Consider the following 16,830-nt stretch of genomic DNA (forward strand, 5'->3'; position numbering starts at 1 on the left):
AAGAGATCAAAGTGACGGTTATGAATGAGCTTAAGAACTTTGCATCGCTAATATGTCGGGCATTGTGAAAAATCTAAAAATTTCCTTTGGACCACGGAATATCCCTCGGGTCGGGATATTCCTCGGTTACAAAGGCAAAATGTTTAGATTTTTCACAATGCCCTCCAAATAACCGATGCACAGTTATTAACCTCTAAGTGTTGCTTCTGTTGAATGCTGCAGAAACTCCTCAAGGCATGTATAATGCAGGCGCAACTGAGCAGTAAAAGATTCAATGGTGATGAGTCCCCTTGATGATATCATCCATATTAAGCATCTGCCATTCCTTCCTAATGATGGTGCCTCCCGAACTTCAGCAGATAATCGATTCCATTTTGCAAATGTTCTTGGAAATAATGAGTATTTATAGCAGTCTTTAAGTGCACATATCTTAACAAAGGCAGCAGCTTGTTTTTTGTTGTGACCCCTCCCCATGAATTTTGTTTTGAAAATGGCAGCTACAGTTTCTGCCAAGAACGGCACTTGTTTACATTTTGAGAGTGTGCACAGTGTAAACACGGAAGTGGGGTTCTGATTGGCTGATACAATCGTCTGACAATCATAACAACAGATGCAGTAATCTGATTGGCCAATTATGCATCAAAATGTTGGTCAGCGCAAACAACGCTCTGCGTATGTCGCTCATTAGCAGGGCGCTCGCGTCAATCTGAGCAAGGGACTGAAACCGAGTGTAACTGGTTGCCAGACTTGTCAAGGAATGATACACTGATACATTTGGTGCAATAATTTATATAAATCAAACTTCATAACATGAAGGAGATGCAAGGCACTGATCGAATTAAAAAAAAATCAAATGCCGGTGGGGGTTAGAAAGTGGCTGAAATATGCTGATTTAGCAGAATTAGGGGAACCCCTAGCCCCCCTACCCCTACACATGACCATAATACACACCTGTTATTGTCAACATCATAGCACTCAGCTGACGTCAGATAATGTGACCCATCGTGTCCCCCTACGGCAAATATCTTGCCACATAGCACCGATACTCCGACACCTCCGCGACACGTAATCATGGGTTCCATAAAGCACCATGTGTCCGTTGCTGGGTTGTATCTTTCTACTGTGCTTAATGGAGAGCTGTCATCAAAACCACCTATAGGAAAGGAATAAACAATGTATAAGAGATTGAAATTCACTTCCACTTTCAGACTACTAGTTTCAAATTACAAAATCTATCACACCATTTCCAGTACTGTAAAACATTTTAGTTTTTAGAGCAATTTAATTTCGCGAGGAGCTCAGATCTAAAAATTAAATTCCGGCACAACTATATTATAGGTAACAGAATTTGACGTCCGCAGCTTCAGTAAGTCACCGATTGTAACGGTGTACCATACAGATTACCAATGTTTGAGCACCGATGTAAATCATATTTGAAATCCTATTATTTAGGAAGGAAGGCATGACTGACTTTTCTTGATCAGTTTTGCTGCATATATCAGATCGATTTACGCATTGTTTTTGTCATTGTTGATATGAATATTGCGTGTGTATTCCATTTTTTGCATCAGCACTGTGCAGATTACTAATTTATTAATAGCTTATGATTCAGACAACTAACTTTAAAATAGTGGGGAAGACAGAAAGTAAAATGCTGAAATTTTGTAGTTAAATTTATCAACTTTATAGTTAAATTATGATATCATTACAGGATGGTGGCAACTTTCAGTTTTGACAATTTGGTTATATTACTTGGAAAGGTGATTCATGATCTAAAAATTGTTTTTTCTTATTCACAAAATTAAATTGCCACAAAAATAATTTAACTGGCTGCAAATTTAAGCATTTGACAGAATTTTTTGATGAAGATTGTTGTATCTCGAATCTCATTCTGCTAACTCAGTGTTTTATTGCGCCTGTCCCTTCTCTAGGTGAGTTTTTGCATTATCTACTCTTATGCTTTGTCCTTGCAGTGTACCTATTTGTCTTGTTCTTTGTTGTAGGAAGTATTCTTGATATAACTTCTTGCTCTCTCTCTTTCTCTTAAAGTTGGTAATACTTGTTAATTCACCCATTGCATGGTTCCGCCATGTGCGAGGAGAGCCTTGATCTGGCAGCATGCATGAATGGTAATTGAACCAGTCATACATGCATAACATTACGTAAAGTTATGTAATTCTTCCTTTCATGTCATGCCAGATCGAGGCTCTCCTTGCATCATGGAGGAACCGTGAAATAGGCGAATATAAAGGAGTCACATATTTGTTAGGCTTCACCATTTGAGTTTCATCTATGCTCCTATAATGTGTCTCGTATCAAGTTGAGAGTAACACCATGTTGGATTTTGCAGTGGCAGATTTGAATCAGTGCATTTACGCGGTTGACTCGGCAACATACGGACAAATCGCCCTTCTATGTGTGTCTAGGCATTATGTTAGCATGCACAATTCGTTTCTGTTGTTGTAAAGTCCAACATGGCATTACTCAAACATTGAGACAAGACAAACTGTCTTTGCCCTCTCTGCAAGTTTTTGATATGATCATGCTAAAAATTGTACCACTTGTATATCTGGTATTTGGTCACTTACCTACTACATAGAGATATCCATTGATTGCTGCCAGACCTAATCCTGCTCTTCTCGTCTTCATAGGACTAATCACAGTCCATCTATTCAGATGGGGATCATATCTCTCACAGCTATTCAATGTTGTTGAACCATCGTTACCACCAACTGAAAAAAAACCCCAAGAAATTGTAGATATCATTGAGAGGTTTATTTCTGTTTTATCTTTATATTATTTATTTTAGCCATTGCCAGTGACTTCCAAGTTAGTTAGTTACCAGCAAGGTCTTAGCTAGGATTTGACAAGGGAGCATAATTTTCACCAAAACTCCCTGTCCAAAATTTGACCCTGAAACATAAGCCAGACCTCTGCAACTTCTGGGGGTTCAGGCAGTTCAAATAGCTATTGATTTATTAGACTGGTCTTGTTTTGAGTTCACAGAACTTATTCCAGCATTATTTTTAGAATTCAGCTTCTGCAAGAGGTATTAATGTTACATGTCCCAGGAGCAAATTGCCCACCCCAAAATGACAGGCGGAGGTGGTTACCAGCCTGCCAAAAGGCCTCTAAAAACATTGAGGTCTACACAGAGAGCCACAAAAGGATGACAGACATTCTTGGTCAATTTGGAGGTGCTCATTCCAAATCTTTTAATGTGTACTTTGATAAAAGTGGTCAAAAGTACTCAAATTTGACACATGGTCAAAATGTTGCCTTTTTGTATATGGCAAACAAGTTAAGACCAGTTTTGTTGACATCAGAGCACTTTTTAGTTTTTGACCCCCCCTGTAGACCCTAAAATTTGACTTTTGACCTGTTTGTTTATAACTTGAGAACAACTTCACAAGTAGGTCAAACTACATTTAGGATTCTGAATCAGCACCTCCAAATTGACCAAAAACCACTCTTAGTACCACACACTCTCCTGAGAGGTGGATTTGTTTTAGGCCTACCTGCATATATTTGACCATCCAGACATGCGACAGCTACTCCACCCCTGGGTGTGTTCAATGGTGCAGCCGTGCTCCAACTATCCGACACAGGATCATATCTCTCAACATCTTGAAAGCACATACTGTCATCCAGACCACCGCAGGCATACAGGGGACCACCGAGATATGCTACTGCTACGCCACGTCTGTATGAACAAGCATAGGACAAGGCATGGTTAAGTATGAAACAGTATTATTTTTAGATGAAGAAGGGGCACAATGAAAATATGGCTGGGAGCAGGATTCAAACCGGTGACCTCTGGTTGGTGTGACCAGTGCTCTTCCATCTGAGCTATCCAGCCCTATGATGGATGGCACTCCGAATTACCAATATCATTGCTTGGGCAATGTTCAGAGCCATGAAACCGCACTGTCGTGTACCTGAGGATCATACCCACATTAAGATCTTTTAACCCGGAGTATTCTTTTTACAGGTTCTTTTTTCTAGGATTCAATTTACAAGGATTCACTCACCATCAGCATTTGCCAACTGGGAGGGACTTGATACAGTTACCAACTATCAGCAGATTGCGTAATAATAATGATAAATAAATAATCCTCAAACCTTTGTTATACTTTTAAGCATAAAGATGCCAATTTGAAGCCTTTAAAATTCAAGGACTTTCAAGGTCCAAAAGTATGATTTTCAAGGACTTACCACAACACAAAAATCATGATGCGACTCTCCATGCGGCACATATTAATGAAAATGACAGCTCCTCTCCACTCCCCAAATTTGGTCAAAATTCCAATTTTCAAGGACTTTCAAGGATCGTGTGCAAATTTCCAGGACTTTCAAGGCCTTGAAAAGGTGTTTTCAAATTCAAGGACTCTCAAGGACTGCAGGAACCCTGTACCAATTATCATTTGATTTTGTAAACTATTCTGGTTTCCATGTTTACATCCAAGACAGCCTATTTACCATAGCATTAAACACATTCTGAATCTACAACAAGAGGCACATGTCCAAATAAATTGTACTCCTTTGCTCTTTTTTTCTTCAAATTTTGGTGGGTACATTGGATGTGATTTTTCCTCTTTAGGTCCTTGTTTGTTTGTTTGTTTGTTTGTTTGTTTATTTACTTCTTCCTTACCTTTTATTTTTCATGGCGGCTAGTGTTGTCCATGTGTTCTTCTTGGAATCGAATACTTCCATTGTATTGAGATGTTCTTTGCCATCATGGCCACCGATAGCATACACTTTGTCTAAAACAATAAGCATGAATTAATTCGCTGTTAGGTGTGTAGTTTTTCACATTATAAACATTGGTAGATGAACAAATGAATAAAATGAAACCAGAATCAGAAGGACTAGAGATGAGCATGTAGCCAGGTACTTCTGTTTTCCACCAAATCCAACTGTTACCGACCCACCCACAGATTGTAAGGGTCAGTAAATGCTTCGCTGCGGTTATTATATAACTTATATAAAGATTCTACATCCCTGTCCAGCCAGTATCCACTTTTAACGATGAGTCCCGACAGACCGGACAAAGTATGAGGCGCTGTATATGAGATTGTGCTATAGTGATTTTATGACATAAAATTATCATAGGGGCCAACTGATGCAGGTTGATACAAAGTTTCCAAAATGTGTACATTTTCCATGTTTCCATTACTGATGAAATAAAAGTAAACCTGGTTGCCTGAACCAACTGATAGGAAGCTGCTTCCAGCCCATCCTGACCTGACAAGCACAGCTTCCTCAGGTTAGGTATGAGTTGGTTTGAGTTGATCCGAGAAATATCTCTTTACAAATTGTCAATCATCTAACTCATAATCTGAGAGCTTGCTTGACGTGCGTGGGTTCGAGTCCCATGCAGTCCCATCACCGTGTTGCGCTCTTGGGTAAGGCGCTTTGCCTTGCTTGCCTCACCCCACCCAGGTGCAAATGTGGTTCCGACATATTCTAATGACGACGGAATAAATGTACAGCGCTTTGAGGCTGTTTACAGCATAAAGCGCTATATAAATATCAACATTTATTTATTTTTTTATTTAACACTTTTCTTTCTTAGGATTAACCTTTTTCTTACTTTTTGATTGCCATAACGCCAACATGTCGCCTTTTTGTGCTCATCTCCAGGATTCTCAGCCATTTATCACTGCGTAGATCATAACACTCTATGCTCTTGAACGGATCACCTGATGAACTACGACCTCCGACTACAAAAAGCACACCTGCGGCAAAAACAAAAATATATACTCTACAATTAGTAACACCGTCAGTATAAATTTGACTCCTTCCGTTCCTTCTTGGGCAACATCTTTGGGATGGGATAGGGTACTTTGCTAGTATTGTAACAAGTCAATTCACTGACTCAGACTTGAGTCGACTCAAGTCGCAATTTTTCATCTTTGGAATGTTTAAAGTGGGTAATTTTGCTGACTTTAAGTGTGCGTGCCTGCAATTTCCATTCGGAGGTTTAGAGCTTCATCGGCAGGTAATTTTGCACATCATTGAGAATCCTATCGGCTGATATAGCAAAGTCTAAGCCTCTTGCTAACAATTTCTGTTGAGGATCGGTAAGTTCTTTTTTGATAAATTTCTCACCCATTTCCATTGTCATTTTTAAGCTGTGTATCACTTAGGACAAGGTCCTTGTTGTTTTCTGCTACGATTTTTTCTTCCTTTTTGGTTTTGAGCTTGGGATTCGGTTTTTTATAATGTGCCGATTTAATTCACATCATACTTCCGGGTCTGTAATTTGCAGTGTTTGTAGATCATTATATCTTGACTTTTATTTGACTTATTTCTCTCTTCTTCCAAACATTTGACTTTTGATTTGTCTATCAAAAATCAAATAATGCTTGCACTGATGTGTTGGATTTCATTTTGTATTTGAACCACAGAATTAAAGCAGAGAATCGGGACTCGACCGCCATCTTGATACAGGCATGGAGCAACAATTGGGGGTATTCGGTTTCCCCCGGAATGCACTCGAGGCATTCGTTGTCATGCAAGCGACATAGATGAAGGCGCATTTGAGAGAGCGACTTGATGCGACCTGCCTTGATACCAAGGCGCTTCAGGTGAGAATTGTTTTGTTTGTCTCCGCACAAGACCGTCGGCAAGGACTTGAATACCCCCAATTTTCTCTCCATAGCTGACGGCGCGATTGTACGTTGCGGTATAGGGAGTCCTGGTTCTCCTTCTCTAATTCTGTGATTTGAACACATTATTAGACTGATGATTGGATCAGACTGGGATGAACTTTCAGAATGCAAGCCATGATTGGAATGTTCTGTAATAATTCACCGTCATTCTGAACCGCTTTACCGTGACACATTCTTCATGTATACCCAATGTCCCAACATTTTGTGGTTAAATTTAACACAACTATCAATGATCAATCCAACTATAACAATACATCTAAATAGCAAACCAATGTACAAACTGATGTATCAGGACCACAACTTGAATGTCAGACCAAATTTATATCTTCAACACCCTCAAAAACATGGTAGAGAATTAGCCAAAAAACCAGCATTATGTGATCGTAATTAAACTGAACTTTATCTGATATAGAATGTCTCCTGTAATTTGTATTAGGTGTCTTTTATATATGTGCAAGCTTGATTGACCATGTGTAGCTGCAACACAGCAAATCCTGACAGTGCACAAAACATGCATTGACAGAGATCTGCACAGGATCTGAAGGTTCAAATACAGGCTACACTATTGTCATTGGGAGTCTGAATAGTATAATTCTGTACTATTCAAGTCAAGGCTAGCCCATTACAATAGTGTTCTTGACAGGACTATCCATCATGCTGCAATCAGAGACCTTAAAAGAAAGCTTGAATCCACTCATTTCAAGCTAGTACTTGTACTGTGCTTTTTACATTGCGAAAAATACACTGCATGTATTCAGAATGGTCTTCCCTTCTCAGCCAATTCATCTACTGCTTTATATGATAGGCATGCTGGAGGTTTTGCAACAAATCTAATAGTCTTAACTGATCATAACTGATCAATTGTTGGTCTAAATGTGGGTAAAAAGTCTTTGCCATTCTAAATATGTATACTTTTATATACTTTAGACTTACAATTTGGCAGTTATGAGGCTGCCCAAAAATGTCCATAATTCTATGGTTAAGACTATCCTTAATGACAATAATTGCTCTCATCACAACCAGCGGCATCTATCCGTCATGAAAAATGGGAGGTGGGGTAGAATTGCCCTCCCCTCCTAGGATTGATGCCCATGATCAGAACACCACTAACATACCAAGACTGAGTGTTCTTCTTCTCTCATTTCCCCTTTACTGTTCTATTTATGCCTCAAAACATAATGAGGCATTTGCTTGAATGTAGTTCATATGCATTCCATGAATATCCTAATGGTCAATCTACACAGTGCGATTCTGCCGCATGCGAATTTTAACATCTGGTTTTCTTTGATTGATGACTGGTGCGAGCGCTCAATATACACAGTGCAATCATTTTGGTGCGATGCAAACTTTCAAAAGTTCAGTGTCCCCACTTTTTCCACATCTAGGTAAGGGATAGTCTAAGTTTGGTCAATTTTTGTTCCAAACTACCCGAAATTGTACATTTGCCATAGACAAGCTGTTATATAAGCCTTGACCTTTTTGAAAATCATCACTGAGGTCTGGGGTAAGTAGGCTATAGAGACAAAAATCAGACTAAATTCATTTAAATTGGTTCTGTTCTCACATCTATTTCATAACTATCATATTACCTGAGACCCATGGAATGCTGTTCATGTAAAACTGGGACACTTTTAAATACTTTTCTATATTATCATAGGCCTATTTTTTCATTTATCTGTAGTAAAAAAGCATTAGCGAGGCTGTGATAATTTTTCATCCGACATCTTCAATAGTTTGCTCTCTTTCCTTCCTGTCATAAAATTCAAAATAACACAGATTTTGAATATCCAAGAAGGTTATTTGCAAGAAATCAAGTGAACAAATTTAGAGAATGGAAAATCCAAATTATGAATGAGTTGATGATCCCTTAACTGTAGTACTGTGACTCGTTTTCCAGGTGTTTATTCGGCCACAATTGATTCTGTCCCATTTGGGGAATTGGAATACTGCACGAAAAATAGAACAAGTCCTATTTTGCTGCGGCATGATGCGATGGACCTATTTACACAGTGCATTTTTCCTTGCAGTACTCTCTGGAGCTTTCCGCATGCAGTCGATCGCACCAAAATCGCACTGTGTAGATTGGGCATTAGAAATCAAGAAAAACATAAACTTTTCTTGTTCTTCAAACTTGATGACACTTTGTTCAACTTTCTCTCTCCTCCTTTCCAAATAAAACAAAACAAGCACAGTTAAAGAAACAGGTCAAATGAGCCAGAAATGAGACAAGAATTTGACACAGGGTTGACTGGTATTAAGCATCCCAGACATGAAAACAGAAAGCCTGTGTCAACACTGACACCCAAAAGGAACTTCTCCTGTCACAATTTCAACTTCAAAAACTTTGACACTCCACCCTGACATGTTTCTAAATATTTAGCTAGTACAATGAGGCGTAGTAACATGGCAGGACTCCTGGGAGTCTACCATGTTAACACAGGTTGAGATGGAGATCAATGAGGGTTATGCAGGGTTTGCAGATGACAATCAACTGGAATTGTACATTATTTACATTTGTCATGAAGTTCATGATCATGTTTTAATGGAAGAGAGTAAAGCCTATCAAATCCTCCTTTAGTACAAAAATGTAGAAAAAGTTTGCCATTACAATTATTTGCCTGCTAAAATGTCCAAATTACCAAATCAAAAGTCATGCTTCACCAAAAGAGCAAGTAGATCTTCTAGGTAAAAATGTCAGCTTTAAAGAGGAAGCCCTGTCAGATCAGTTCTACTGGGGGTGAGCCAAACCTGCCTGGTTATCAAATTAATCAGTAACAAGTGAATTTGGCCGGTGCTAATTGATGTTTTAATGTTATTTTATCAATTAGCACCTGTCAAATTCAGAGATAACATTGTCACTGATTAATCTGATAACGAGGCAGGCTTGTTTCACCCCAGAACTGCTCCGGCAGGACTTCCTCTTTAAAGAAGCTTATGGTTTTAAATCCCAAAGCCTCCCAATATTCATTTTATTTTTTGTTAATTTACATCTTTACCTCTGTCCAGATCATTAGGTACCTATATTATACAGGTATGTCAATTTGGCATGAACTAATCAGATCAACAGATACATTACAACTAATTCAGTGAACCATTTCCCCCAATAATTACTATACACCTTTCCCAACCAAATACCAGGTACTACCTTTCAACACCGACAGACATAAAGAGTTCATGGGATGATTGCCTTTCATTTTGACAGTTCATTTACAAAGTCAAATAGTTCCATTATGCACTGATTAGGTTCTACATGAAATGAAATGGACTATTGCAGTTCAATTCCATACCCCCCTAGTGAATGAAGACATGGTCTTCCACAAAGGGGGTGTTGATGGAATAGCCCAAAATGTAAAGTAAAAGTAACAATCTTTGCATTACAATTCATACTTTTTTGTGATTTTACATTAAGCTTTGGTAAAATTGAAATTGAAGTGGTGCCCCTCCCCCATTTGCAAAAGTATAAAAAGAGTGTAGCGACAAAAAAACATCAGATTTTTTATGTTTGGGAAGGTTCCCTTCCCCCCCCTGAAAAAATGTCCACTTTTTCAAAATCCACCCCAACAAAAAATCCTATGTACGGGCCTTGTGTAAGTCAGATAAGGCCAAAAAAAAAAGTTGTTTGTTTGTCCTCCACCGCCCGCTCCTCAGATGAAGGCCTGGCCAATATTTTTTTTTCAATTTTTTTTTTTAAATAAAAATAAGTAAAATTCATTTTTTTCCAGATTTGGAGTATCTCTGGACCTAGCTAGAGCTAAGTGCTAAGATCTTTCATGGTTGAAAATAAAAAAAAAAGCCCACCAAATCATTAAAAGACTATGACATGAACACAAATTATAACTTTAACTGCATAAAAAGAAACAAAATGTTGGTTTTTTTAAAGTCACCATGAATGATTGTAGCATTTAGCTCTAGCAAGGTCCAGAAATATGCCAAATCAAAAAAAAAAAAAAAAAAAAAATCCGCCCGCCCGCACGTCCTCTTTCAAAGCTGTGGAGGACAAACAAACAATTATTTTTTTTTGGCCTAACTTGAAATTGGTGAAACAACAAACAAGCAAAAAAAACAACATAAAATGTCCTCAATATTTGCCACACCAAAAATTAATTGGACAAAAATGACAGCTTTAGAGTATGTAACATAATGCAGAAATTCATGCAGAACTAATAAATATTTTGGATATGGGTTCAATTGAGGGTGAACCAAACTATTATGAAGTTACCTGTCTACATTGTCAAGTACAAATAGTACATAAAATTATACACCCAGTCATGTTTTGGCAATTACTATGTGTGTAGTTCAGATAAACCGAAACTACCAGACAAAAAGTTTACAATAGTTTGAAAACTAAGTCACTCTTGAAACAGAAACAATTGAAGAAGATATATGCAACCATTCTTAAAGCCTGTTGTTTGAGAAGGGCACCCCATGAAGACAGGCACGTCCACTTATTTGCATTTTGTAAACTTTTTGCACTTTTTTGCACCGTTTGGCAGCTTTTTTGCAGCTTCACATAACTTTGGGTGCCCCACTTTTTGTCACCTTGCTACGTACGTGCCTGCATGAAGATCAAGTGTAGTTGCTGACTATAATCTTGTGGAAACTCAGAGAGGATTCACTATTAATTTGTAACACATATGTTTACCCAACATAAAAGCTCTAATTTCCAGCTCTAAGAGAACAGTATAAGATGCCATTGTCACACACACCCAATCCTGATCACAATGTAAGTCATATAATCCCCCTAGCTAAACACAGGATTACACATTGAATCACTGAGACAGACTGCTCATTGCGGTTCAGATCAATGGATCAACCAAGGAGAGCCACCATAGATCCAGCAGTCACATGGCTAATCAACTCATATCACAGACCCTTGCAGTAAATATCCTCCAACACAACTGGCCCACTGTATGGGCACTTGGTACTGTTATACATGTAAGTACTTTTCTTTGACCTGTCCCTGATGGAAGATGATACTTGCTTCATCTGCAAGATTTCTTCTGATCAGAGTGCCTTCTCTCACCACATCCATCCCCTGTTGTACTTAGAGGCCAGTCGAGTGCAGATCCGTCAGAACACGCTTTTCAATACGGAATAAATGCTAACCTCATCGTGACATCATCCAAGCAGTAAAGTTCATTTCCCATTGAAAAAGCATTATCTGACGGATCTGCAGTCGACCATTCTGACTTATGACTACATACCTGAAGTACTCTTCCTTGGTCTAGCCCTGATGGAAGATGTTACATTTTTGATACAACTACTATGAAGACTGTGAGACATCACTATGAAATGATGAGCTTCTGATTAACATAACACACCCTTTCGCACTACCCCATCCCCTGTGTTTACCTGAAGTACTTTTCCTTGGTTAGCTCTGATGGAATCTATATTACATATTCTTGATGCAAGTGTGAAGAGATAAGTGGCACGTTTTTGCTTCATCATTAAGATTTCTTCTGGCATGTCTGGTCAGAGTGCCTCACTACCCCCTCCCCCTGTTGTACTTATATGACTACATACCTGAAGTACTCTTCCTCTGTCTAGCCCTGGTGGAAGATGTTTCATTCTTGATATAATTATGGGATATCACTGACTTCATCTACAAGATTTCCTCAGGTCAGAGTGCCTTCTCTCACTACCCCTATCCCCTGTTGTACTTATATGACTACATACCTGAAGTCTTCTTCCTCTGTCTAGCCCTGGTGGAAGACGTTACATTCTTGACATAATTATGGGATATCAGTATATGAAGAGACAAGTGGTAGTTGTTGGCTTCATCTACAAGATTTCCTCTGGTCAGAGTGCCTTCTCTCACTACCCCCACCCCTGTTGTACTTATATGGCTACATACCTGAAGTACTCTTCCTTGGTCTAGCCCTGATGGAAGATGTTACATTCTTGATACAATTATGGGATATCACTTTATGAAGAGACAAGTGGTAGTTGTTGGCTTCATCTACAAGATTTCCTCTGGTCAGAGTGCCTTCTCTCACTACCCTATCCCCCTGTTGTACTTAATATATGACTACATACCTGAAGTACTCTTCCTTGGTCTAGCCCTGATGGAAGATGTTACATTCTTGATACAATTATGGGATATCACTTTATAAAGAGACAAATGGTAGTTGCTGGCTTCATCTACAAGATTTCCTCTGGTCAGAGTGCCTTCTCTCACTACCCCCACCCCTGTTGTACTTATATGGCTACATACCTGAAGTACTCTTCCTCTGTCCAGCCCTGATGGAAGATGTTACATTCTTGATACAATTATGGGATATCACTTTATGAAGAGACAAGTGGTAGTTGTTGGCTTCATCTACAAGATTTCCTCTGGTCAGAGTGCCTTCTCTCACTACCCTATCCCCCTGTTGTACTTAATATATGACTACATACCTGAAGTACTCTTCCTTGGTCCAGCCCTGATGGAAGATGTTACATTCTTGATACAATTATGGGATATCACTTTATAAAGAGACAAATGGTAGTTGCTGGCTTCATCTACAAGATTTCCTCTGGTCAGAGTGCCTTCTCTCACTACCCCTACCCCTGTTGTACTTATATGGCTACATACCTGAAGTACTCTTCCTCTGTCCAGCCCTGATGGAAGATGTTACATTCTTGATACAATTATGGGATATCACTTTATAAAGAGACAAATGGTAGTTGCTGGCTTCATCTACAAGATTTCCTCTGGTCAGAGTGCCTTCTCTCACTACCCCCACCCCTGTTGTACTTATATGGCTACATACCTGAAGTACTCTTCCTCTGTCCAGCCCTGATGGAAGATGTTACATTCTTGATACAATTATGAGATATCACTTTATGAAGAGACAAATGGTAGTTGCTGGCTTCATCTACAAGATTTCCTCTGGTCAGAGTGCCTTCTCTCACTACCCCCACCCCCTGTTGTACTTATATGACTACATACCTGAAGTACTCTTCCTTGGTCTAGCCCTGATGGAAGATGTTACATTCTTGATACAATTATGAGATATCACTTTATGAAGAGACAAATGGTAGTTGCTGGCTTCATCTACAAGATTTCCTCTGGTCAGAGTGCCTTCTCTCACAACCCCCCCCTCCCCTGTTGTACTTATATGGCTACATACCTGAAGTACTCTTCCTTGGTCTAGCCCTGATGGAAGATGTTACATTCTTGATACAATTATGAGATATCACTTTATGAAGAGACAAATGGTAATTGCTGGCTTCATCTACAAGATTTCCTCTGGTCAGAGTGCCTCACTACCCCCACCCCTGTTGTACTTATATGACTACATACCTGAAGTACTCTTCCTTGGTCTAGCCCTGACGGAAGATGTTACATTCTTGATACAATTATGAGATATCACTTTATAAAGAGACAAATGGTAGTTGCTGGCTTCATCTACAAGATTTCCTCTGGTTAGAGTGCCTTCTCTCACTACCCCCACCCCTGTTGTACTTATATGGCTACATACCTGAAGTACTCTTCCTTGGTCTAGCCCTGATGGAAGATGTTACATTCTTGATACAATTATGGGATATCACTTTATAAAGAGACAAATGGTAGTTGCTGGCTTCATCTACAAGATTTCCTCTGGTCAGAGTGCCTTCTCTCACTACCCCCACCCCTGTTGTACTTATATGGCTACATACCTGAAGTACTCTTCCTTGGTCTAGCCCTGATGGAAGATGTTACATTCTTGATACAATTATGGGATATCACTTTATAAAGAGACAAATGGTAGTTGCTGGCTTCATCTACAAGATTTCCTCTGGTCAGAGTGCCTTCTCTCACTACCCTATCCCCCTGTTGTACTTAATATATGACTACATACCTGAAGTACTCTTCCTTGGTCTAGCCCTGATGGAAGATGTTACATTCTTGATACAATTATGGGTTATCACTTTATGAAGAGACAAATGGTAGTTGTTGGCTTCGTCTACAAGATTTCCTCTGGTCAGAGTGCCTTCTCTCACTACCCTATCCCCCTGTTGTACTTAATATATGACTACATACCTGAAGTACTCTTCCTTGGTCTAGCCCTGATGGAAGATGTTACATTCTTGATACAATTATGGGTTATCACTTTATGAAGAGACAAGTGGTAGTTTTTGGCTTCGTCTACAAGATCTCGGCAAGTAAGGCTTCTTCTGATTAAGTCTTCAGTCTCTACGACCTCTGTGAGATAATTGGCTGCCACCATTGGTAGACGAACCTGGAGAGTGAGTGTTGGGGGTAAAAAGCAAAAGACATGTAAGCAAGTTTGATAACACATTTGGCATTAATTGCTTTAACCAAATTTAATACATGTAGGCCTACAGAAAAAAAAATCAACTTCTTCCAAGTAGTCTCACTATGGACCGCAATGGCCTCATCCCAGTGGCATAGTTCAATAACCTCAATTAAACAATCGTAGTGCAAAATTTGATATCAAGTTGCAGAGTATGAGTTTTTGTACCCTTATTTCCTAAGGTCATTCAATAAATGTACAAATGTATTGGGGTTAAAGAACTGTGCCCTGATAGATGAACATGTTGTGGATCCTAGTGTCTACAGAGTCTTTTGCCTGCAATATGATCTCAGGCCTGCAGAGGGCGTACCAAATTTAAACACACTTGAATGACTGAATGCGTATACAAACACATCACAAAACAGTTTATAAGTATCTGTTCTGGTTTGAAAAAATATGTCCATCTCTTGACAAAATATTCTTTGAACAATTTCATTACAGCGTAGGAGTATAAAATTGTCAAGATAGACATATATTTTCCAAACCAGAGCAGATTCGTCTAAAATTACCTAATAGTTGTTTCTCTGGTGATGAAAGAGTTGCTAGATTATCGACTGCTTTAGATACAATTTTTCCCCATTTTTCTATTCACGTTTCAGGACAATCTCAAATTTCATTCAAATATACAGTTGAATTTTCTACCTTAACCCTAATGCCCTATAGCTGGTTTTTGATGAGGGGAAGGAAAGAAGGAAGGAAGAAAGAAAAAAGAACAGAATTTTTTTTCCTCGGGGACGGTTTTGAACCACCGACCCTCGAGCTCCCCCCCACCACCACCAGACATGTGCATATGCTTAGTGAAGTGTGGTTTTGTGATGTTTAGTACGGCTAGGGTTAAAGCAGCCTAGACATTCAAGTATGCCAAAAACTTATTAGGCATCTTAAAAAGTTGATTTGATTAAAAAGTTAATTTCCATGCTTAATAAAAGGTTACTTAAACTTTACTAGCATAAATAAAAAATTCAAAATTCAATGTATTATATCAAGATCCAAACAAGTACATTGTACTATGAAAGTTGACATTGGGTTCAACTTTTAAAACTCCTGCAAAATGTTCACCTAGCAACCACTGTCCTGGGTACAATGTCACAGTCTGCTGAATTTGAACACTCTTTAGTAACAAAAAAACACAAACATCTCAATTATTTTCTACTGCACAATAAGCAAAAATTCCTCGTGGTATGAATTAGCCAAAACTTTCTTATCTAAAGAGCCCTTAAAGCGATATGGTTTTGACTTTCTAAAAGGGCAATCAACTTTAAGAGGATTAATTTTTGGCAACACTTTCAATCATTTTTTTTTAATAACACACAATTTTGGCACAGTGACCTGCCCCAAATATAATCTGCTGATGATATTCAAGATAACATGCTTAAAACTTACTTTTAAGCTCTCATTTTTAAACTGAATGGGTTTGTTCTAGAATCTTTGACATATTTCTTAAAATAAATTGTAGTATCTCACTTGGTTTTCCTTTGCATACAGTTTTATAAGCTGACTTTGGATCATTCAAAATCATTCCAACCCTTAGTTACCCAAATTGAAATTTATTGTATAGGCTATTTTAAAGTCATGATATACCTAGTATAACTGTTGCAGCATTGCACAAATCCGCAGTGCACAAATATAACACCACACACTAGGATCCACAACATGCTCATCTAAGGGCACAGTTTTTTAACCCCAATACATTTGTACATATTAATGACTTTTGACAATTTGGGTACAAAACTCATAGTGTGCAAGTTGAGGTCAAATTTTGTACTTTGATTATGTAATTGAGGTTATTGAACTATGCTATTGGGATGAGGCTATGGTCCATAGTGATACCATGTGAAGTGAGTCATTTGTCAGCCACAATTAACTCTTGTTTAATC

At 38.7% G+C, this 16,830-nt stretch overlaps 1 protein-coding gene across 1 annotated transcript in view; it reads right to left on the bottom strand.

The window, feature by feature from the left end:
• Positions 1–16,830, bottom strand: part of LOC140160639 (uncharacterized) — an 83,406-nt gene that overhangs the window by 3,979 nt on the left and 62,597 nt on the right. Inside the window, 6 exon segments of the mRNA XM_072183897.1 lie at positions 952–1,153; positions 2,589–2,732; positions 3,519–3,703; positions 4,652–4,762; positions 5,594–5,738; positions 14,680–14,878. Coding sequence (XP_072039998.1) covers positions 952–1,153; positions 2,589–2,732; positions 3,519–3,703; positions 4,652–4,762; positions 5,594–5,738; positions 14,680–14,878 — 986 coding nt within the window.

This window comes from Amphiura filiformis, chromosome 9 (genome assembly GCF_039555335.1).
Source record: "Amphiura filiformis chromosome 9, Afil_fr2py, whole genome shotgun sequence".
Classification (NCBI taxonomy): domain Eukaryota; kingdom Metazoa; phylum Echinodermata; class Ophiuroidea; order Amphilepidida; family Amphiuridae; genus Amphiura; species Amphiura filiformis.